Source organism: Nelumbo lutea, chromosome 5 (assembly GCF_056320005.1).
Source record: "Nelumbo lutea isolate HS-2025 chromosome 5, American lotus-T2T, whole genome shotgun sequence".
In the NCBI taxonomy this organism is placed as follows: domain Eukaryota; kingdom Viridiplantae; phylum Streptophyta; class Magnoliopsida; order Proteales; family Nelumbonaceae; genus Nelumbo; species Nelumbo lutea.
In genome coordinates this window covers 57217891-57242039 of record NC_142688.1, presented here as the reverse complement: position 1 = coordinate 57242039, position 24149 = coordinate 57217891, and the positions used below count along the sequence as shown (strand labels likewise).

Genomic DNA, 24149 nt, shown 5'->3' with positions numbered 1-24149 from the left:
CATATTTATGCATTTCCCAAGTATATCCTGTGTATTCTAAAGCTGTCTCTTTATAATAGCTATAGTGATATTGTTGCTTAGAGCTTTGCCTAAGAATCTTAAGACTAATCAATGTGCAACTTTAAAGGTTTTTAAATCTTTGTATAGGTCCCAATTTTAACTCTTGATCCCAATGAAAACAAGCTATAGCAATTTGTATGAACATTGGATTGGAATGCCACATACTTGTTTGTACCCTTTAAGCTAATGTGGCTTTCATTTGCTTTTCCATGAAATGGGCATCCCCATCATTGAACCATGCCAACTAAACATGTTCATCGGCTAGGTAGCCTGATGGCCCGGCCCGGCCCAGTTGCAGTTGGGCTTGGACATATTATTAGGCCCACACAGGCTCGGGGTTTCACATAAAAGCCTAGCCCGACAATATTATATATATGTAATAATAATATATATTATAAAAAATATAATAATATACATATTATTTTTCTAAATTTTTAACCGTAGTTTTTTCCTTTTGATAGTCTCCCTTCCTCAACTTGTTTTTTGTTCGAACTTGGAAGAACTTGGAAGGTTTCTTCTCTTCCAACATCCCCATTCTTAATTCTAGTTTACTTTTTATTACATAGGTGTTTTAGAATTCATGTTGGGTTTCATACTTGGGCTCAGACCTTGGGCTATTGTGAGGGTTGGGCTCAAGCCTAAGATCTAGGCCCGATGGTCAAGTTGGACTTGGGCTCATGCCTGAATATATTATGTTGATAATAGGTGAAAGCACGACCCAAGCCTGGTCCAACTCGACCCAACCCATGAACAGATCTAATGCCAGTTGAGTGATCGCTTGGTTGGCACATTAGTTGAGTAGTTCCAACGTAAATGTGGATTCAATCCCGCTATTACCACCTATGTTGAAAAGTTGTAAGTGTATTGTGTTAAGTACCAAAAAAACCATTGGTCCAATGGTAGTTAGATAATTTTGTAGTTGATATCAATCCAATGTTCTGTTGCACAAAGAAAGCACATCAAGACTAACTTTCACTTTGTTAGAGAAAAGGCACGCTCTTATTGTTCATTTTATATCCATCCATGACGAGCTTGCTAATTGACTAGCATCCATCCACAACTTTATTTCTTCTTTCATGTGGCAAGTTGAAGTGATCTCCTCACTCTCAATTTCGGGGGTGTTAGGGGAAAGGGTTGCATATACATAACTATTTGGTACAAAATATGAAGTTACAATAAAACAACTCAACAAAGTTCTTGTAGGTGGTGTTTGGTATGGCTTCAGTTTATTTGATAAACGGTGCCATGTCATCACCAAATCAACATTTGTCCCATCATGCTATTTCATACTCATAGTTATTGATTGATTATTGTCTTGATTCACGTGCAAGCCAACTATTGGGGGAAGCTTCATTTTACTATTCCATTGATGTGGCACTTAATGGTGTGCCTAGTGGTGTCTAATTGTCAATAAATCCCAAAAAAAATGTTTATCAAGTCATAATTGTATTTATCTCTCATATTTGTATTTGTACTCTTTCCAAACTAAGCCTATATTTCAAATTCATTAGCCTTATATATTTACTATAAAATTTGTACGTATGTATGCATACAAAAACTTAATAAACACATAAATGGCAACAATTGATTGAATTGAGTAATGATTACACAACTGAAACCCTTTAACATTATCATACAATAATAATCCTTCTGGCCAATTACCTCATATATTTATACAAAAACATGTGTAATAAAATAAAAAAGGAAAACCAGATATAATCTATCTACTACTTTTCCTTTAAAATTAGTAGACCCCATGTATTTGTTTTGATGCATAATTTGTATAAAGAGAGAACTAACCCTTGTAATTGGTCTATAATTCTCTTGAGTCTACTCCTAAGTCCCAAGCTTGTTCAATGTCTAAGAATGTTGTCATGGTTATATGCTACATATCTTTATACTGGCACAATTTACCCAATCTGCCCCTGCCGAAGTCAATAACCCCACTTGAACCACTGCTAGGGAGAACAAAAGCACATAAACCTATGGATGTATACACATATTTAGAGCTGTTTATGACTTGGTTTACAATTCTCAGCTCAACTCTACTCCCAACCAAGTTACATCGGTGAGTTCAACATCTAAAGCTTTCCTTGGCTAAATGCTACACATGTTTATATTGATGTAATATGCCCATTCAGTCCCTGCCAAAGTCAATAACCCCACTTGAATCACTACTAGGAAGAATAACAACACATGAACCTATGGATACACAGATGCATTAAGAGAAAGCTTTGGATATAGTTTTTTGCTAACATCGCATGAGCCTATAAATGCTTGTAAATGGGCTCTCCCTAATCTCAGATCTCTCATCTCACTTTTCTTTAATTTTCCCCTTCTATTGCCTCATGAGTTGTTTTCCCCCACGCCAAGACATCTCAGTGTCCTTACCCAAACACCCCTTTTCTTTATATTTGCAATAAACCATGTGCCTGCCCCTCCTTCTCATGGGCATAAAATCCGAGCATCTGATTGTGGGATTCATGTATTCCTCTTCTGCTCCTCCTCCATTTCATCAGTTTTCATCCTTCCTCTTACTTCCGTTGAAAATAAGGCGACCCTGTTAATATTAGCGTCTATAGAACCATAGAAAAAGAGGAAAAACTGAAGCGTTTTTTGAGGGTTTTGGTCCCCTTTCTCTCTCTCTCTATCAATACCCTTGTCCGTGAGATTTCTCTGGGTTTCTATGCTGGGTTTGAGCTCCTTTGACTTGAATCGGTGCCCGGAGAGAAGTTAATTCTTGGATTTTTGTAGAACGCTTTGGTTGCCCCCGAACGAGTATCTGGTATCTGTTTTTCCCCTTTTAGTTTCGATATCGTCTCCATCTATATTTCTGTGCCTTTTAATGGTTTATTGGTTTGAGTTGCTTGCTGTTTTTCTCTTCGAATAGTTTGAATCGGTGCCCAGAGAAAGGATTGCTTTTTTCTTTTGTTTTTCTTTTTTTTCCCTGGGTAGCAAAGAATCTATTTAATCCTGTATCATACCTTTGTCATTTTAATAGATTGTGACTTGGATTCCATGGGTTTCACTGCTTATGGGTAGTATTTTTTTACTATTTTTGCAGGAATATTTATTTATTTTTCTTCTTTCATCTGTGATTGGTGATTCATCAGGCGGCGTTTGTGATAATTTTTTTCTGCTTTGTAGATATAAATCTTTTTGCATATTTCTGGGTTCGATATATATGGGCTGATTTTGGGCATTTCATGGGAGGTGTAGAGGATGATGAACCGCCCTCAAAACGTGTGAAATTGTCCTCTGGAGAACTGAGGAGCCCTTTGAAGGAATCGTCTCTAGCGGAGCCCCTTTCCGGCTCTTTCAGAGACTCAATGGCTCGACCTCTACCTTCCCAAGGGGATGAACAGATGGTTGGTTCTAAAGGACTTATTGAACGAGTGGAATTTGTTAGGATTATAACCAAGGCGTTGTATTCCCTGGGTTATGAGAGGAGTGGGGCTCTTCTGGAGGAAGAGTCAGGGATACCCTTGCACTCCTCCATGGTAAATTTGTTTAGGCAGCAGTTACTTGATGGAAGTTGGGATGAAAGTGTGGATACATTGCATAAAATTGGTCTTGCTGATGAAGGTATTGTGAAGTCTGCATCCTTCTTGATATTCGAGCAGAAGCTCTTTGAACTTCTGGGCAAGAAAAAAGTAATGGATGCTTTGAAGACGTTGAGGATGGAGATTGCTCCTCTTGGGATTAACAAGGATCGAGTGCACGAGCTTTCTACTTGCATTGTGTCTCCTTCACAGTCTGTGTTACTTGGATGCCCCAGTCATGAGGTTGTGAGTGCAAAATCACGGATGAAGCTTCTGGAGAAATTGCAGAAGTTGCTTCCTCCTACAGTTATGATACCAGAACGAAGGTTGGAGCATCTAATTGAGCAGGCTCTTAATGTGCAACGTGAATCTTGTGTTTTTCACAATTCCCTAGACAGTGTACTGTCACTATACTCAGATCATCAGTGTGGAAAAGACCAAATCCCTTCAAGAACCCTACAGGTAAGAGCTTATGTATCAAATGCAAATCTATTACATTTAATTTTCTTGGTTTTTTGGTGATGCATAACATTCCATCTTAGCCTATTTTTTCTCCTTATTAGTTTTGGTTTGATTGGTTGTACATAATGCTACTCTAGCAACTTTTGGGGAATCCATAATTATAAGAGTTCGAATTTCCTCACAGAATCCTCTTCACACCCACCTCTCTGCGTCTTGCAGCCACACATGGGGAACACTGTACTTGTATGTTTTCATTCATGGGGAGATGTTCCCAATGCACGGCTGCAACTGCTGTGAGGTGGGTGTGAGGAGGAAACCTGGATTCCAATTACAATGATTAAGATTGTCAAAATGACCCAAGTTTTTTGTATATAATAGTCAACACATTTTTACTGTACGGTAGTGGACACTACTTAATTTCATTCAGCATGGTCAGAGATGAATATGTTTTCAACTTAATGCAGATTTTTAGTTGTTTCTCAATGAAAATATGTGAACATATTTCTGTTAGGTATTGTTTAAAAATTTATATTATGACAACTACAACTTTCTTGGTCAAGGATTGGCAACTTATTGAGTTAATTTTTCTGATCTTTATTATTTATCAGTTTCTTGGGTCCCTGTAAAATTTATAAATAGAATGGAAAAAAAATCCTTAGAGTAATAGGGCCATGGAAAAAAATTTATAAAATTTAAAAATCCTTTGCCCCACCTAGCCATGCCAATCTTGATGGTTAACTGTTATTAGAGTAATAGGGCCATGTATTATAGGTCTTTAAATGTTTGTATATTGGCCGTTCATTCCCACATTTTCCTCCATGTAGACTTTTGCACAAAAGCTCAGCAAGATGTAAGGTGTTGTCTCATGGGATTGGAAGCACTTTAAAGGACCTTTTAGCATTGATGTGAACTGCTCAATTGATCTTATGAATCCAGTGTGATCCCAACTTTTTCCAACCTAATGTAATGTAATGGGAAGTGGGTCTTTTTTTCATTTGGCTAGATCTATGCGATTGACCAAGCAGTATTTGATATCATTTAATGAAAGAACAAATCAAATGTTACTCTTTTCTAGAGCACTGGGTCAGGAGAAGTTCAAGTTAGTAATGAAACTTTAGAATTTGCTTATTTTATCATAGACAATAGATCCTGATTGGCCATGGCTGGGCCCAAGGAGAAAGGGAATCAACAACAGGTGACAGTAGTTTTAGGAAGAAAAATTTCACGTGACAATACATTTTCACATTCAATGTGTATCAAGAACAAAGAAAAAAAATGAAAAGGAATGTGGGCCCCACCGCCACTCTGGCACTCTCCAAGGCACATGGCAGATGACCCTTCCTAACTGATCGTACATTCTTTTTTTGTCTCTCTTAAGTTGCAGTGTGATTTGCAAACATCATGGAGAGCAAAAGACAGTGCACATTTTGAAAATATGAAACATAATGAATGGTGTCTTCAACCCAATGGTCCTTGATCCAACCCGACCTACCTCTTTTTTTTTTTTGTCCCAAATGGTGGCTCAACCAATTTTTGACCTGAGATACAAGTAGATGGGTTGGGTCAGAAATTGCCACCTCTACATCAATGTGGATCTATCTCTGCTGTCCTTGGAAAGCCACCAGGGTCGTTTGCCCCCTTTTCAAAGTTAAATCAGGTATGGTCCTGACTACTAAGGTTGGTTTTTGGAGCAATTTGGGTAGGGAGTTAGTTGTCTATGTTCCAGATTTCAGACTGTATTTTCTATATAACAGTAGACTGCTTGTAATATTTTTGTTGCAGGTGAAAGCTCTTCATGTGAGGTTGTAATAAGTTTTCTTTTCTTATTATAAAAAAATATTTCTAATCCTTCTGTAAAAATAAACCCCATCTCTGATATGTGGTATCTTTCTCATTAATAGGGCTGTTCTAGGGTTTTGGTTTTAAATCATGTCAATGGTGAGGTGCTGTACTTCATTATACCCGCAGAGATATCATTTTTCAGCTTAATGGGTGTGGTGGTAGAATGTGGTCATAGAACCTTCTAGGGTTTTTATTTCTTATTGTTCTCCAGAGTGCTAGATTTTTACATTCATCTTCCCTCCATCTTCTCCCTATGTGCTATGTTTAGCTCTCATTTGAACCTCAAGTGATGATTTGGATATTTTTGGATAGAACTTTCTCTCAACTATATCATCAAAGACTTGACATCAGTTAGAGTGGCTCAGTTGCCTAACAGGAGATGGATTCAAAGAAGAATCGCCTGAATCCATTTTTGTGTGATCAACAATGGGAATTTATTAACAAGACGAAAGGAAGAGGAATGCACAATGCAGGGGGCCAGGGACAAGTAAAACACCCCCACTGCCAAGAGGCTGACATGTTTCAGATGTACAGTATGTCCCATAGATGGAGATTGCCTCAGAGGCCCAGACTGTTCTATATTTTTAAGGCATCCCTTCAATGTTTGAAAGATCAGAGAAGACCATCATAAAACTGTTGGTGGTACTTTATGGGCTTTCTTTTAAATGGTTGATGTATTTATCTTGCTACTTAGATAAATATCCTATGTAGCCTTAGCCCTACCGTCTACATATTTTTTCATTGAAATGCTTTCGTACATCAACTGAGCCAGGGGACTTGTGCATATTGTATTTTAAAGCATGAGGTGAAGCTTGTATGAGGTAAGTACAGCATCACAAAAAATAAATCTGTTTACAGCCTTTTGATGATTCTCTCCATTACTTTCTTTTTCTTCTCTGTTTAAAGAATCTCAGAGGTCACTAACCAGAATAAGACTGATATCAGAAGGTTTCTTAAAGGGAGAGAAACTGAAAGCAACCCGTCCTCCCCCAAGAAGAGAAAGAACATAGGCAATGGAGAGATATGCAAGAATAACAAAGGTCCAATAAACATGTAGATGGTTGATGCCCCGGCTAGGAAACAAGAAAAAAAGGAAAGCATTTTTCAGTCTAAAATGCTTGGTCTGCCAGTTTTCAGGTTCTCCTGAACTGTCCTCATGAAACTTCGTTTTGATTAATGTGCCTGTAGGGCTTGATATGACATGCTTTATTAAAATTGGTCAAGTGTCATGGAAGATCAGTTATTATTTGGAAATGGTAAATGCATCATTTATCTGAATTTATCATTGTCATGGATTTTATTAAAATGTTGGTAGAATCACAAGTTGATTTTATTTTGTTGGATAACCTGTTCTACCATTGCAAAGTTGAGAAGGCATATGATTTCAGTCACAGAGTATAGTGCTAAAATGGAGCTTCTTCTGTGGTCTTGAGATGGTGTTAGTCTGAAGTTGAAGTGGAAGAGGTAGAGGAGTTGGCAGGTGTCCTGAGGTGTGAGATTGAGCACTTTCATATCAAATATTTGGGCTTACCTCTAGGGTCAAGGTGTATCTTGAGTGCCATTTGGGATTCTGTGGTTGAACAAGAAGAGAAGAAGCTTTCATTGTGGAAAGTGAATTATTTGTTACAAGAAGGGATTGCGACTTCACTAATGGCAATTCTCCTTACTTACTATTTATCAACCCCTTTCACCATCCACAACCAAAAGGTTGGAAAAGAAAATCCAGAGAGACTTTCTTTGGATGAGAACAAGATTCATCTATTGGATTGGTGCAAAATTTCCCTCCAAAAGAGGAAGGTAGGGAAGAGCGAGGAAGCTTGTGGAGGCACAGCTAATACTGTTGGACCACCACCCAAATAACCTCTTCCTGTGGCTGCTTAGCGGAAAGGGATTGAGAAGACTTATGACAGTTTCATGAGATGTATCAGATACAGAACTGGCAGTGGGGAAAGATTAAATTTTGGCTGGATTGTAGATCTGACGGAAGGCCTGTTTTGGAGTTATTCCTAACAACACTCTTTGCAATGGCTTGAAGACAAAGAGGCAGTGGTATCTCAATATCATGTAGATTGAGGGAGTTAGATGGTTTGATTCCAAAATTTTGTAGGACTTTTTTATGTTTGGCAATTGGAGGAAGCTGCTGATATACTCAGTAAACTGTAGAGTCAAAGCCCAAATAGGCAGGACTGATTGCAGAAGGTGGGTTTGGGAATGAAATGGTACTTTCCCTTGTCAAAAGTTTTGGAACACCCCAATTCCTTCCGAAGTGTCCTTTATGATATGGGTATTTTTAATATCATGTATTGTAATCTGGTATTCCATCCTTCAATAGATTATTTTACCTTTTTCATCATTTTTTTTTTTGCAGTTTCTTCTTTTTTGAAGGATAACAAAAAAGATTCTCTCTTAACTCTATATATTATTCAATTTCTGAGGCAATATGCTTTATATGAAGGTATAATCCCTTACAGTAAGGACATCCTGAATCCACACAGAAAAGATGGTCTATCCAAGCCATCAAATTTCTTAGCCACCTAATGTAATCAAGAATGAGGATAAAAGGAACAGAGGGAGGTGGGGAAGATTACTAATGTGGTCAGATGCTTTAAGGAGCAGAAAAATCGAAAAGCTTTCCACTATTTGCTCGTCTGAGGGGGGGGGGTATTTGAGGCAGGCATAAGAAGGTGAAGAAAGTTTAGAAAGCTCATAAGAGGAGATTAGTGAAGGATTCTAACCAAGATGCGAAAGTAATGGAGTCAGTGGATAAAGATCTGATTGGTGCTAGGAAAAGGAATCTGGAAGCAATGAAGGAAAGCATACAAGTCCTAGCAATGTATGGAATCAAAACAACTGCATGAATAGTAGTCATGCTGCCTTATAGGAGTGTGGTTTCCATGTGGTGGGTTCTTCCAATAGAGAGTAGAGTCAAATTAAACTTTGATGGATGCTGCATGGGCAACCCCAGAACATCCAGCATTAGGTGCTTTTAGAGACCACAATGGGAATATCTTGGCATTATTCTCCAGGCTCATAGGGGAAGGAAACTCAATCAGGGCTGATTTAACAGCAGCACTGCCAGGTCTTGGCAAGGATGTTAATGTTGAGGAATCTTGTGAGGATGGTTCAAAGGTGGTGGTTTTGAAGTTGTGAAACTTGGCAACTGAAATGAATGCAAATTTTACTTGGACATAAAAATTAGCAAATGTGCTATAGCTGATGCAATGGTTGGGCAAGGGGTATACAGGGCACAGATATTCTGGGATAATGTTATACAAAGTCATTTGTAGGGGGAGGAAATGCCTCTGTAGAGTGCTTGAGACTTTGATGTAGGACCAGCTCAGTTCTAGTCCTCAGAGAATGTTGAGTGGTCTTCTTGGATCAGAATTTTATGGCTGTTGATGGTTGTAATTGATTCTTAAAGGAAAAAAAGAGAAAATAGGGAGAGAAAGAAGAGACATAATACCTGGAAATCACTCACAGGGTGCCTAGAATCACTCTAGGGCATGGGAATCACTAACCATAGCTAGCATAAGCTGAAGAAAACTCAGTAAACTTCATTGCCTTTGTATAAACGTCCATACATATTTATAGACTCTAAACTCATAATAATCCTAGGAGTCAAACTGTTAGATTCATAATAGTCTTAGGAGTCAAACTGTTGTACTCAATACAACTAGTAGGACTCAAACTAAGCTGTCATATCCTATTTCAATTCAAAGAAGACTCAATTACTCTAATCCTACTTATGCAATGACTCTAAAATTTTAAATATAAACAAATTATAACTAGACAAACTAAACCCTATCATTGGACAAAAAGTTGCAAAATGACAAAAATGCCCCTACTGTCCAAAAATACAGAAGTGTAGAAAATATCATAATTGATGTAACCGTTTTTGGTCACGTACCATTTTTTGTGATGTATAAATTTTTTGGCTAAGTACCTCGTTGTTTGACCCGATGGTGACGTGCCTTGGTGATGAGCTACTTGGTGGCGAACTCCCTGGGTAGAACTGCTTGATGACGAACTGCTTGGTGGCGAACTGCCCGGTGGCAAGCTCCCTAGTGGAGAACTACTTGGTGACGAACTGCCGGGTGGCGAACTGCCAGGTGGCAAACTGTCAGGTGGCGAACTGCCTGGTGGCGAACTGCCTGGTGGTGCTCCCTGGTGGCGAACTGCTTGGGGGCGAACTGCCTGGTGGCGAACTCCTTGTGAGGTGTCGAGCTATGATTGTGCTGCATCAGCTTCGTAATGCCGGTCACCCACTCCTACAAGAAGCTACTAGGAGCTCGACCTTCGGGGGCAGCACTACTAACTTTAGGTCGCCAGCTCACACGGGAGCCTTGGAAAGGCTCGACCGGTAAGGGCGCCTATGTAGTCTGTTGGCCATCAACTCCCGCGGAAGCCACGAAGAGCTCATCTTTGTAGGGGGGACCTTGCGGAGAGGACCGATGAGGCATTATCTGAATTGAAAGTAAGGTTGGTAGAGATACTAAGTCTGTTAGCTCCCTGCATAGTTTTTGAGTTTATAAAAAATGTAAACTATAAAGTGATAGCTTCAAAAAAGTGAGGACTTAGCTTTGGTAAGATGAGAACTTAGCTTTTGTAGGATGAGAACTTAGCTTTTCGTAGCGTGTTCCCACAGACGGCGCCAATCGATGTAACCGTTTTTGGTCACATACCATTTTTTGTGATGTATAAATTTTTTGGCTAAGTACCTCGTTGTTTGACCCGATGGTGACGTGCCTTGGTGATGAGCTACTTGGTGGCGAACTCCCTGGGGGAGAACTGCTTGGTGACGAACTGCTTGGTGGCGAACTGCCCGGTGGCGAGCTCCCTAGTGGAGAACTACTTGGTGACGAACTGTCGGGTGGCAAACTGTCGGGTGGCGAATTGCCTGGTGGTGCTCCCTGGTGGCGAACTGCCTGGGGGCGAACTGCCTGGTGGAGAACTGCCTGGTGGCGAGCTGCCTGGTGGCGAGCTGCCTGGTGGTGAATTGCTAGGTGGTGAACTCCCTGGTGGTGAACTGCCAGGTGGTGAACTCCCTGGTGGCGAACTGCCTGGTGGCGAACTGCCTGGTGGACTCGTCACTTGACTTGCTCCTAGGCGGCCTGCAACTCAGAGGATGGTGGAACTCCCTGGTGCAGTGCAACCCGACTACCCTCCGCGTGAGGTGATTTTCTCTCCTTTGTAGGCGGCGGGAGCTGAGGGACCTCCGAGAACTGAATCAGAGGACCTGGGGGTATTTTCCCGGCGGGGACTCTCCGATGCCTAAGTTAGCATTCTGATTACAGAGGGCTTGGAGAGAAATGAGAGAGCTAGAGAGCGGGGGTTACCATCCTTTTTCCTCCCCTTTGGCTTTGGGGGTCGGAGTCCTTATATACTGGTGCCCTCACGGGTTAGGTGGGTGAAAAGCCTTCAAACGGTAAGACGTCATATCCCGTCAGAACCGGGGTACGGTGATGAACTCCTCGAGGTTGTCAGGCGGCCAGGTCGGCGCCTGGGCCAGGTTGTCAGGTCGGCGGGTCGGTGTCCGGGCTAGGTTGCCAGGCCGGCGCCTGTGTCCGGGCCAGGTTGCCAGGTCGGCGCTTGTGGCAGGCTGATCCGGCTAGGTCGCGCGCAGGCCGCACCAGGTCGCGCGCAAGCCGCGCGCAGGCCGCCAGTAGGCCGCGTGCAGGTCGCTCCAGGCCAGCCAGACCAGTGCCCGGGGGAGGACACCAACTTGGTAAGTTGTTGCCTGGGTGTTAGCTTAGTTGTCACGAGGTGCCACGTGTCGCAATTTCACTGGAGGGCCAAATCTGCCCTCATCAATAATATTCCAAATTTGACTCTTCGGCTCTTGCATAATTCTCCCCCGGTTCAAAAAAACTCATCCTCGTGTTTTGAAGAACTTGAGGATGAAAAGTTGATATGCCCCAATTACAAAGGGAGTAGGACTTCCCTTAACTACATGCTTGGACTGTAGAGTAGAGGCCACATATAGAGCTAGAAAAGGTTCTTGAAAGAAATACATTTCTGAAACACTGTGTTCCATCACCATCTTTGTTAAATTATCAATACATTGGCTTCTTGAACACTTAAATCATCAACCTACCATTGTGATGAATCTTCCCTTCACTTATCTAAAATCTCAACTACAACATTTGGAACTTTTCATCATTCATAAAAAAAAAACATTTGGAACTTTTCCTTCAATCTCTAGCTTAAGAATCACCATCTCTATATGTTCCTGCTATCCTTGGTTCTTCAACAATATCTAGGACTCTTTCCATTGTTGATGTTGGTGGAACTTGTGCTATGTCAGGTTATAATTCTTGACTTGGTTCTAGTTGAACTTGAAAGGTAAAATCACCTACTTCCTTACCATGATCTACCACAATAAGCACATTCTTATCTTGCACCTAAACTTCTTTAACTTGCTCCACTTCTATTTCTTCTTGATCATTAATCTCAAGCTGATCATGGGTGTTGGAAACTCCAACAATTTTTATTTTTGCTTGGCCTGCACCTTCTTGGTTTTTAATATCTACAACTTCTATAGCTTGAATTTCTTCTTCTTTAGCTTCATCCTCAACTTCAACTCTGGGATAGGCATCAACATGCAATGAATCATCTACTTTCTTTTCAACTTTGTACCTTCTTCCCGTTGACTTCAAGTTCTTTGTTGTAACCTGTTGCTTCTTTTGCTCGAAATTAGTCAACTCCATATATAGATCATCATGAAGTTCAGTGGGATGTACTTTTCTTCATTTCTTGCAAACACCTCTTCATCTCTGCCCATGTACTAATTGGATCATCGCCTCTATTTTCTTGTCGTTGCTCAAGAGTTCTCCACCATACTTTAGCATGACTCGTCAGCTTCATGCATGCAAATCTAATCCTTTATTTGTCAAACATATCATGCCAATCAAAATATTCTAGTTCAGCAACCCAATCAAAGAATGCTTGCTGATCATCATCTCCTTTGAAATATGGTATTTCCCTTTCTCTTCTAAGTTCTAACATGTTTGAAAACCTTACTCCCGAAGCCAACATTATTAAATCCGTTTTCTTCCACCATCTTCTCAAATAAGTCAACCAAAGAACCTTCATATGATTCAAAAACCCAATCATCACTGATTCTAGACCTGTAAGATTGTCTAGAAGATACCCTAGGCTTATAGAATCAGTCACTTTGTGAGAACATAGTGTAACTGAATAAACCATTAGCTCTGATACCAACTGATGTGGGACTATCTCAGTTCTAGTCCTTAGAGAATGTTGAATGGTCTTCTTGATCAGAGTTTTACGGCTGTCAATGGCTGTAATGGCTTCTTGAAGGAATAGGAGAGAAAAAAGGGAGACAAAGAAGAGAGAAAATATCTGGAATCAATCATAGGGTGCCTAGAATCACTCTAGGGCATGGCTAGGGCATGGGTATCACTCACCATAGCTAGGAGTCAAACTGTTAGACTCATAATAGTCTTAGGAGTCAAATTATTACTCAGTACTCCTAGTGGGACTCAAGCCAAGCTGTCATATCCTATTTCAATTCAAAGAAGATTCAATAACTCTAATCCTGCTTATGCAATGACTCTGAAATTTTAAACATAAACAAACTATACCTAGACAAATTAAACCCTATCATTGGACCCCACAGAAAAATGCAAAAGTGACAAAAATACCCTTGGTGTTCAATTAAGTCCAAATCCCAAGTACCATCATTATGCCATATCATGACCTGTTGTAAGGCCTTCTTTATAGAATAAGTCTTCAAGGGTGCTGATCGATTCCTATCATACTTTCCTTGGGGATGCTTGGCTTTCTGTACAGATTCTTTGTTTTTACATAATTAATAGATAATAGAATAAAATTCTTACAGATACCAATCAGGAAAAAAAGAAATCTGATTATTACTAGAAGGAAGTGCAATTTATGACTGTAGGGGGTTCTAATTTGTATTTGAGTTGGATAGAGGTTGCTGATTCTGAGTTGAGTATGTGATTTTTTCTGAGAGTAGAAGTTTGGAGCTGAAGATTGGGGTGATGAGGTTGTTGTTATTTGGTGCTGATATGAGATAACAGGAGTTTTTATTATTTTGGCATGGAGTGCTCTTGTTTTCAGGAGTGATAATATTTAGTTTTGATTTGTTCTAATTGGAGGTTGGGTTATTATTATTGTGCATGTTTCTTTCTCTTTCAAGTGATCTCTTATAACCTTCTCTTGTATTTCCTTTGTGTTTTCATCATCATCATCATCAGCTAAACCTTGTCCCAACTATATGGGGTTGACTACATGAATCTTGTTTTTCCATTCTGTTCTGTTCAGTGCCATATCTATTGTTAAATTTTGAGTTCTTAAACCATTTCTTACTACTTCAACTATGTCTTTTCAATATGTCCCTAGCTCTTCTAGCCCTTTCAACTTATAACAAGCTGGGCATCTCCTGCTGAAGGCTTCTTGAAGCTGAATTTTGATGATAGCAGTCAATGTAACCAAGGCCCTTCTGTGATGGGAGGGGTCTCGAGTGGTACTATTTTTCTTGGGCCTTTTAGGAGTGGGAGACTCTACTAGAGTGGAATTATTAGCTTCCCTGCTAGGTGTACAGTTTGCAACTCAACTAGGTGTGGAACAGATAATGGTTGAAGGGGACTCCCGACTCCAATGTGGTACTGAGCTAGTTGCAAAACCCAGTGTCTATAATGTGGTGCTTCAGGAATGAAGTAAAGAAGTTCAAGTTGCTGACAAGGAATATGTGTGTAAGAATACAATGGGTGGGGAGATCAGCAAATGCTTTGGCTGATTGTCTAGCTAAGCAAGGGGAGCTAGGGAACTTTTGTATTGGGCACAACTGTAGCTTGATTTTGTTCTCTACTTTGTTGGGAGAGGTTGCAACATGTGCTTCTCCAAGGGTTGCTTGCATTAGCTCAAGATCTAATAAAATAATTTATTTAGCAAAAAAAAGATCACTGCATACATTTTCTGTAGATGATTGTCTCTGTAAGTGAGCAAGCCATCTCAGTTTACTCTCTTTCTCTCATTACCTATTGGAGCTCTCCTAGATTACTTCAAATAACTTCATATCTGACCCTGTCCTTTTTAGTTTTTCCGCTCATCCATCTCAACATTCATTTTTTGGTCATTTTGTTTCATGACTGCCCAACACTCTTCTCCATACAACATTGCTGGCCTTGCAACTGTATTATAGAAATTTTCTTTTAGACCCTGGATGCACCTCTCCATTTTGCCCATCCTTCTCTCTAATTTTATGGGCAACATTCTCCTCACTCTCTCCATTGGTATGGATTATTGAATCAAGGTAATGGAAGAGGTCAGTTGAATTTTTTCTTGGTCTCCAATGCTAAGTTACCCTGATTTACACTACTGTTATTATTAAAATTACATTGCATATATTCTGTTTGAGTCCCACTTATTCTAGAACATCTTGTTTCTAAGGTATTTGTTCATAAACCTACTTTTGCATTTAATCCTTCATTAATTTCATCAATTAATACTATTTCATCTGCAAACATGCACCACAAGTGTTTTAACATCAGTTGTTGCACTCTCATACATACCCTTAATTTGGTCCACATATCTATTTGAAACTCCTTTCTCTTCCAAAACCCACTATATTATCTCTAGGTCAATGGATACCATATGAAGATCTCTTGAATTTTATTTTCTATAAAAAGTGTAATCAAGATTCAAGAATAAATGAGTTGGCATCAACATGTAGCAGTTTGATGGGGGATCCCTCTTTGTATAACTTCTTCAATTTTATCCTTCAATTTTCAACATACTAGGAATAAGATGCCCATTCTTATTGAAAGATGGTTTCTACAGTTCAAATGGTCATTCTTATTGAAAGATGCCCATTCTTATTGAAAGATGGTTTCCACAATCACTTCAATATTTCTTTCTTTTCCTTCAAATACCCTCCTGTTCCTTTCCCACCATAGACCAGCACACTGCAAAAGGGATGCAGCTCCAAATGATTTCAGCTTTCTTGCTTCCTCTGAACTTTGGCCTAAGAGAAGATCTCTGCTGTTGAGGATGGGTGGAAAATGGGAATCCCAAATAGGAAGAAGTAGAATCTCCAGATGAAGTTTGCTAAATGGCAAGAGAAGAACAGGTGAAAAGCAATTTCCTCTCCAGATTTGCACAAGTAGCAGTAGCTAGCCATACTGAAGCCTCTACTTTTCAGATGATTTGTTGTGAGAACACTGTCTAATGCAACCAGCCAAGCAAAATCTTCAATTCTCGGGGGAGCTGTGTCCCAAAACAACTTCTAAGTGCTTTGAAACTGAGTCAAACTCATAGGTCCAATGACACTTTACTACCTCTAAAACTAACTTGATGTAAAGAAACCAAAAAGTGCTAAAAATAGTAAATCAAAATTTTACTATAAATAGAAAATATGGGACTCACTATAAATATTAAGTACAAAATTTCCATAAATTATAAATATATGGCAATATCCCTATTAAACCTGGCATATGCAAGGAAGGCTACACCTCAGAACATATCTATACAAAAAATTACAAAGCTGAGGGCTGCCAAGGCGAGGCTAGGCAATTGTGGGGTGCCTTATCACCTAGGTGCCTAGGTATCAAAATAATATTAAAACATAGAAAATCAACATATTCATGAGAAGAATACTCAAAAAAGAAAAGAAATTTCAGAAAATTTAGGGACTGGATCCCTGTTTTTATCCTAATAAAAGATGAAAAGAATGAGTGGAAGAAGATATAATGATTAAAATGAAGAGACAAAATTTTAAATTCTTTCTTGCTTATTAGTTGATGGTTTGAAGTGAAGGTAAGACACTGCAGACCAACATTTGTGTTGATTGAACCCTAGCAAATAAGAAAATAATAAAAAGAAACTAATATTATAAACCTGCAAAATGAATATTTTAGTTTAATAGTGTCTATTTTATAGCGCCATGTACAAAATAGGTAGGTGATTAAATGAGGCAACTCTCTCTATGAGTGCCTTATCGCCTAGGCGTTGCCTTGACGACCGCGGTTATTCTGGATTATAAAAGTCTATTACCCAATTTTTGGTCCCGACTATTTGGGGTCTTGAGAGGGGTGGACTGGATGTGGTCCTAACCTTTGGCATCTTTTTTTTGCACAAAGTGGTCGTTGCCAGACCTGAACCTACATTATCGTGCTAGACAGCCTGAGATATTACCATTACACCCAAGCCTCTACTATTCTGGTTTGTATGGTCAACTTATTCTCTTCAGCAACTATGAGACAGAAGGAGAAGGGGAAGAATAATCTGGAGATACACATAAAGGCTGCTATTGTTTGGGCTATTTGGGAAGAAACAAATGCAAAAAATTCATCAAAAAAAAATGCAAAAATTTTTAAAGAACAAAAAAGATATAGGGAAGCAGTGCTTGAATGTATCACGCAGTGTCTTAAAAGGCGTGGGAGGCATATGCCTGGAGGCACACATCCAGGTGAGGTGCCCCAAAACTCCTTGAGGCATATGCTAGAAGCGCTGACATCTCTGAGGTGTACGCTTTTTTTCATGGGTGTATGCTTCATGCGCCTCAAGCACATCTCATAAAAAGACAGAAAAAAAGAAAAAAAGGAAAGAAAAGGACTGTAAAAGAAAGGGAAGGGAAGAAAAGATAAGGAGAAAGAAAGTGGGCCAGGGGGCTTCGCCCCCCAGATCCTCAGCCCCTTTTCAATCAGCCCAATTTATCTTTTTTCTATTGTGTTTGGGGGATAAAATTTTGTTATTAAAAATAAAGAAAAATGAGTTCCTCCTCCCCTTCCTCTTTCCTCATGACCTCATCCTCCTCCTCTTAAGGAGGCTTACACCTCCTTGTGTTCAGGAGCCTTACGCCTCTTACGTTCTGAACTATGCCTCATGCCTCTAGGTAGTGAAACGCCTTGCGTCACGCTTCCATGTTTTAAAACATTGGTATCAAGATAAGAGCAGTATTTTGGATAAAATCTTTGGATTTCTGTGATCTCTTCTCATACCTTAAAACTGAGATCAACCAGTTTTCCATCATGTCATACTGCAGAACTGAGGTTAATCAGTTTTCCATCTTGTCAACAGATGAGTATCTCCTTGTACATTACTCTTGTAAATACTGTTTTAAGCAATAAAAAACTGTTACTGATACAAAAAAAGTGACAACAATTCAATCAGTCATTAACAAAATACCTGTTCTAAGGATAAAGAAGAGCCTAATGGAGTCACATTCAAATTTAAAATATGTTTTCAATCTCTACTAGATCTTTGATTGATAGAATCTCCTATCCTATTGGAGCTAAGACAAATTTGTTAGAATGGACTCAAGTTCATGCCTTCATGGTTTTGTTGGAATAGGCTCATTACTATGGGCCTTGTATCAACTCAACAATTTATTTGGCTTATTGGAGAATATTTTCAAGCCCATGGAATTGAGTAGGGTTTACATGATGAATTTGTGAAAACCCAACAACTGGTCCATCTTGACAGCTACATGAAAGTCCATTGAGATCAATTAAAAGTATGGCTTGACTTCTCTTGCCAACTATTATATAAACCAGGTTGGTTTAGCCACTTCAGGTGCTAACCTGAAAACCATGTTAGGTACTTGTGTGTATTCTATCATCATTTCTTTTCTTGCTTTATTTTTTTTTTCTACTTTTCCATTCAATTGGTTTTTTACCGAGAAAAGAGAAGAGGATTAGAGAAGCCTCTGTTAAAAGTGGTATATTGTTAAGTTCTCTTCCAAGGAAAATTCTAAATTTCAAGATAACTTTTATCCATTATCACTGATGCCAAAGTGCTGACTATAGTAAATGAATAGTTAAATGATGGCCATACTGACTGCATCATTAACTAGCAGTTTGGGATTCACTATACAGTTGCATGGGATGACTGACTAATGGCTAGTCAGCCTAATTGACCTAGTCAACCACAATGGTAATTTTAAAGTTTTATAAGTTTATATTTATCTCCAGCTATTGAAAATAGTATTATATATGCCGTCATCATGTGCAAAATTGTAGCTTTGAGCACTTTTGATGGAATATAAGTGGTGTTTGCCAAGGCAAAACTAGGCGACAGGGGAATACCTTGTTTCTTAGGTGCCTAGGCGGATTTTCTTTTTTTTTTTTTTTAAATAAAAATCTGAATCCTAGATAACTCACTAGGTTTCATAGAAGCAAACAATCATTTTTTACTAATAATTACCAAGTTTCTTCAGATATGTTATACATTTCATATCAAAACATTAAAAAAAAATCAACATATTCATGAGAAGGCACATGAGCAAGGCAGCCCTCTGTAGGAACCTAGGTGCCTGCGGCCCTGCTTAGGTTTCATCTTGATAACCATGGATGATGACTGCTTGTTTTTGCTTGGCCACAAAGCTCTCTTTGTTTTTTTCCTTTAATTTCAAATTTATTTACTTTATTTTATGTTTTAATATATATATATATATATATTTATATATGTATGTATGTATGTATGTATGTATGTTCAATACTTTATTGTATGCATGTATGTACGAATGTTCAATACCGTATCTTCTATTGCATATATACATGATTATTTTGAATGTTGATGGTTCAAGATATTCTTTTATCATATCTCTGTCTGCATTCATACATACAATTTTCCTGATGGAGCAGGTATTGCAAGAACACCAAGATGAAGTCTGGTTTTTGCAGTTTTCACACAATGGGAAGTACTTAGCCTCATCAAGTAATGATCGTTCAGCAATCATATGGGAGGTAATGTTTGTCCATTTAGCTTTCTATTTATTTACCACTCTTCTGGTTAGATTGGAGTTTACTGTTTCTTTTTTGTTGATAGAATTGATTACATTTGAGGCCTGAAGTTTTGTGCAGTGATCATTCTATTTAGCTCTTTATTCTCCTCCTGGAGAAAGCAGGTTTGACTTGGAAATTGCCTCCAGGATAATAATTTTGAATAATTAGACTTTATAGCCTTTCAACTAATTCTGCGTAAATAACGAGCAAGAGATTGTGATGAAAGCCAAGGAAAGTTTTCTCCTTTATGTTGGTAGCTCAGTGTTTAGAAAACCGGACCAGACCAGCCGGTTGGACTGGTTGAACCGGACCAGTGACCCAGGCCACTGGCCAATTTAGCCATATGCCCCAAAACCAGATTGGGTAAAAAACCGGCCAAAACTGCTGATCTATCTGGTTGCACCTGAAAATTGGTGAACCAGTCCTGGTTTTAGAAAACCAGTCTTTTTTTTTTGAATTTTTTTTAGCTCAAATGTCAACTTCTAGAGGCCATAACTTTGTGCTCAGACCTCCGATTGCTCCGACATCCGATTTTGGGTGATCTTTTTTGAATTTTTTTAGCTCAAATGTCAACTTCTAGAGGCCGTAACTTTTCAAGCTCTACGTGTTCCCAAGGCATTGAAGACGCCTTGTCCCACTAAAATGGTGAAAAAACCCCTGTTTTGACCTCAAATCTTATATTAAAAATTGAAACTAAAGCTAAAAGAATATATGTTATGGAGGAATATAATTATATATATGATGTCATCACGGTTCAACCTCCGATTCGACCTCAGTTGAACCTCTGACCCATGAACCTCTCCCTTTTCTGGGTCAATGTCCAGTCTGGTTTCTGTAGCTGGTATGCTTTCAAAAAAGAAATTAAATTTAGTACTAAGACCTAAGAGAAGTAAAAATTTTGTGCGACTTAAGTAGCTCCTGAGTTATCGGGCTGAAAGGGAAAACATAGAAGAATGGTTATTATGGCTTTACTTTGTAGATAGGTTTCCAAGGTTTGCTCTTTGCATTGTTTTATCCTTTTTTTTCCCTCTTTTTATGGGTTTGATTGCAGTTGAAGAGCAGTCTGATAATGTGAAATATAATGGATCAATGTCTCGTGTTCTTGGCACTAATATTCAATCTTTCAATTACTGCATCAAGTATATATTGAGGAGTATTCCCATTTAGTAGAATCTTTTCCTTTTTCCTTTGATCAATAATGATGACCAAGGAGGTATATCAAGAGTGGAAGGGGGGTAGTCCAGTGCATGAGACTCCCTCTGATAATTTTTTTTTTCTTGTCATCAATTTTTGGAATGGAACAACTGCTCTTGTATACTGTTATTGTTCATGTGGTTTCACTCGTTTGCTGCCTGGTATCCTAAGAGAAGTAGCATTTCAGGTCAACGAGGATGGTGGAGTGTCCTTGAAACACAAATTAGAGGGCCACCAAAAGCCTGTTCTGACTGTGTCTTGGAGCCCTGATGACCAGCAACTCCTCACCTGTGGAATGGAAGAGGTTATCAAATGTTGGGATGTAAGCTCTGGTCAATGCCTCCGTGTTTATGAAAAAGCCGGTCAAGGTTTGATATCTTGTGGATGGTCTCCAGATGGGAAATGGGTATTCTCTGGTATGACTGACAAGAGCATTTGTATGTGGGATTTGGATGGGAACGAGTTGGAATGCTGGAAGGGGCAGCGGATACTGAAGATTTCAGACATGGCCATTACAAATGATGGAAAGCAGATTATAACCATGTGCCGAGAAACTGTTATACTGCTACTTGACAGGGAGGCAAAAGTTGAGAGATTGATTGAAGAGTCTCAACCCATAACTTCGTTCTCATTATCGAGAGATAGTAAGTTCTTGCTGGTTAATCTTCTAAACCAGGAAATTCATCTTTGGAGCATTGAAGGTGATCCGAAGCTCATTGCTAAGTACAAAGGCCATAAGCGCACCAGATTTGTTATTAGGTCTTGCCTTGGTGGATTTAACCAAACTTTTATTGCTAGTGGGAGTGAGGATTCACAGGTATGGTTTCTTTTCCTTTCTTTATTACTATGACTATATGAAGAATGCTGGTACACTGACACACTTGGAAAGAATCTTCCTACGTGTTCCATGTTGCAAACATGTCCAGATGAGGTATGTTTAATAGTTCAGGATGGACCGATGTTTTATTGCTGAAAAGTAAACATCTAAATATTACCAAGTACCGACAGCCTCAACTGGATGGTCCCAACAAGAGTGTATTTAATTGTTTCTCCTTTAACTGCACAAATAAGGGCATCACTCAGTTTGATATATGTGCACAAAAGTTCCTATTTCCTAATTGGGGTAAAGTAGGGAACTTGGTCTTATCTATTTCTGCCATGTGGAGAGATCCTCTGGCTGGTTCAGACACACCAAGGGGTGAACATTCAGTTTATTCGCTTAAAAACCGAACTGAATAGATAAAAAAATTTAAAACCAAATTAAAAAATAAAAACCAATCCGAAACCAATTATAGAAAACCAAAAGAACCGAAACCGAAGTGTTCAGTTCGGTTTTCAATTATTTCAGTTAAAAGTTGAAACTGAATTTTAATAATGTAAATACTATATTATATATATAACATATAATATATTATATATTAATATAATATGTAATATATTATTTATATAATATATATTATATTATATTACATATTAAATATTATTTGGTTAATTTGGTTTTTTTGGTTAACCAAATTTCTATTTATAAAAATCGAAAGGGAAAACCCGAAACTGAAGAGAGGAATAAACTCCTTTTGACCAAATTAAGTTGCAATGTGGAAATTCCTACTTGTTTGGAGAAGCTTACTGAACAACCCTACTAGCAAATCTTCTCTCTTAACAATTAAAAAAGAATCCGTTTCCCTCCTCTCCCTCTCTCTCTCTCTATGTATTTATGATGAGAGGAGTTGTGGTGTTTAGATGCGATAGATAAAATATGTTTGATAAGTGAAATTATGTACTCATAGAATATGTTTTCTGTACTCTTTCAAATTTCTACAATGACTTGTTGTGAGTCTCAATACTAATAATTATGTGCCTTGGATATGTTAGACATGGACCGTTGGACAGCCCATCATACTCTTTTATTGTGGATGAATTCTATCCCTATCCAGATGTTTGACTTGATCCATGTTCATAACCATTGACATCCTACTATTTGAAACAAGATTTTTTTTGTCTGAAAGGTATTCTATTGAACAGCTATAATATTCAATTTTCTCAATATTTGGCACAGTAGGTTTCCAAATTGGCACTTTTTCCATTTCTCTTTTTAAGAGTAACATAAACGGAATGCCAAAACAGGATTCATGTTACTGATCCCATGTATTTGTGATAAGGCTTGGATGATGATGATAAGCATTTATTGATTAAAAAAAATGAGAAATAAGTATGAAGCACAGATGCCCAAATTGATATCCAGAACCCTGTGGCAAGTGGGACCTGTTGAAGTGCTACATGCTTGTACAGCCTATTTCATATTAAATGTTATCATTTAAATGTGTTTGAGATTTCTGTATAAAAGCTCTGTTCATTATAAATGATTACCTAGTTTGGGACATTAAGGTTGTTTAGATCTGCATTTCATCAGCGAAGTCAAACAAGTATTCAAATATTTGCAATTGAGTGAATAGACCAATACATTTTGACAATCCGATATTGATGAGAATGACACACAATTGGACTGTACATGTCTTTGTGTATAAAAAAAAGGACTCTTGTCTATTCCCTTGGTACTTTTAGTGGTTCTTAATTGTACAATGCTGAGTAGGTTTCTCGACTGAACAGTTTTGGTCATAATCATGTATTTCTTTGCAATAGTGGTTGATATGCTTCTATTTTCAGGTCTATATATGGCACAGGGGGACTGCAGAACTTCTGGAGGTTTTACCTGGGCATTCTGGAACTGTTAATTGTGTGAGCTGGAATCCAGCGGACCCTCACATGTTGGCTTCTGCGAGTGATGACCGCACAATTCGTATATGGGGTTTAAACAGGGTCAACCTAAAGCGCAAGGACATTCACTCACACAGCAATGGTGTCGTTCACCATTGCAATGGTGGAATTTAAAACATTAAAAGAAACATTCTGTTATCAGATTGTTAATGTTCTTTCCTTCAATGTGTTGTAAATTCTCGTCTTTTCTGTCCTGGCATTCGTAGCAAACAAGCATGTTATTATGCGGCTTGCTATCTGCCAATAAACCATGTACTGATAACAATTTTTTCTTTTCAAATTTGCTCAATTTATTTCTCTAATTGAAGCAGCCTCCCCACTGTTGGTTTTTCGTCTAACGTATAACTCATGAGAGACATCGAGTGTTTGATTGAAAAATAGTGACAATGAAAATGAAAATACTAACAGCAATTAAAAACATATAATTAAACGTTCAAGAGAAAAGAACCAGCAAGTGGAAGATAAAAGGAACATCCTCTATTCTAAATTTCCATTCAAAACTGGG

General features: G+C 38.6%; 1 protein-coding gene across 3 annotated transcripts; it reads left to right on the top strand.

Moving 5' to 3' along the window:
• The first annotated feature begins 2089 nt into the window (after positions 1-2089).
• LOC148852580 (transducin family protein / WD-40 repeat family protein) lies at positions 2090-23946 on the top strand. 3 transcript variants are annotated; one of them, XM_088944600.1, is made up of 5 exons: positions 2090-2845; positions 3208-4064; positions 19535-19636; positions 21057-21686; positions 23534-23946. In XM_088944600.1, exons 2-5 carry the CDS (start codon positions 3267-3269, stop codon positions 23756-23758), a joined length of 1755 nt encoding a protein of 584 aa, XP_088800726.1. In that variant the 5' UTR covers positions 2090-2845; positions 3208-3266; the 3' UTR covers positions 23759-23946. The 3 variants fall into 3 exon arrangements, with proteins under 3 accessions (XP_088800726.1, XP_088800727.1, XP_088800728.1); XM_088944601.1 differs by having other exon boundaries at positions 2365-2845; positions 3125-4064; XM_088944602.1 differs by having other exon boundaries at positions 2416-2845; positions 3280-4064.
• Positions 23947-24149: the final 203 nt, after the last annotated feature.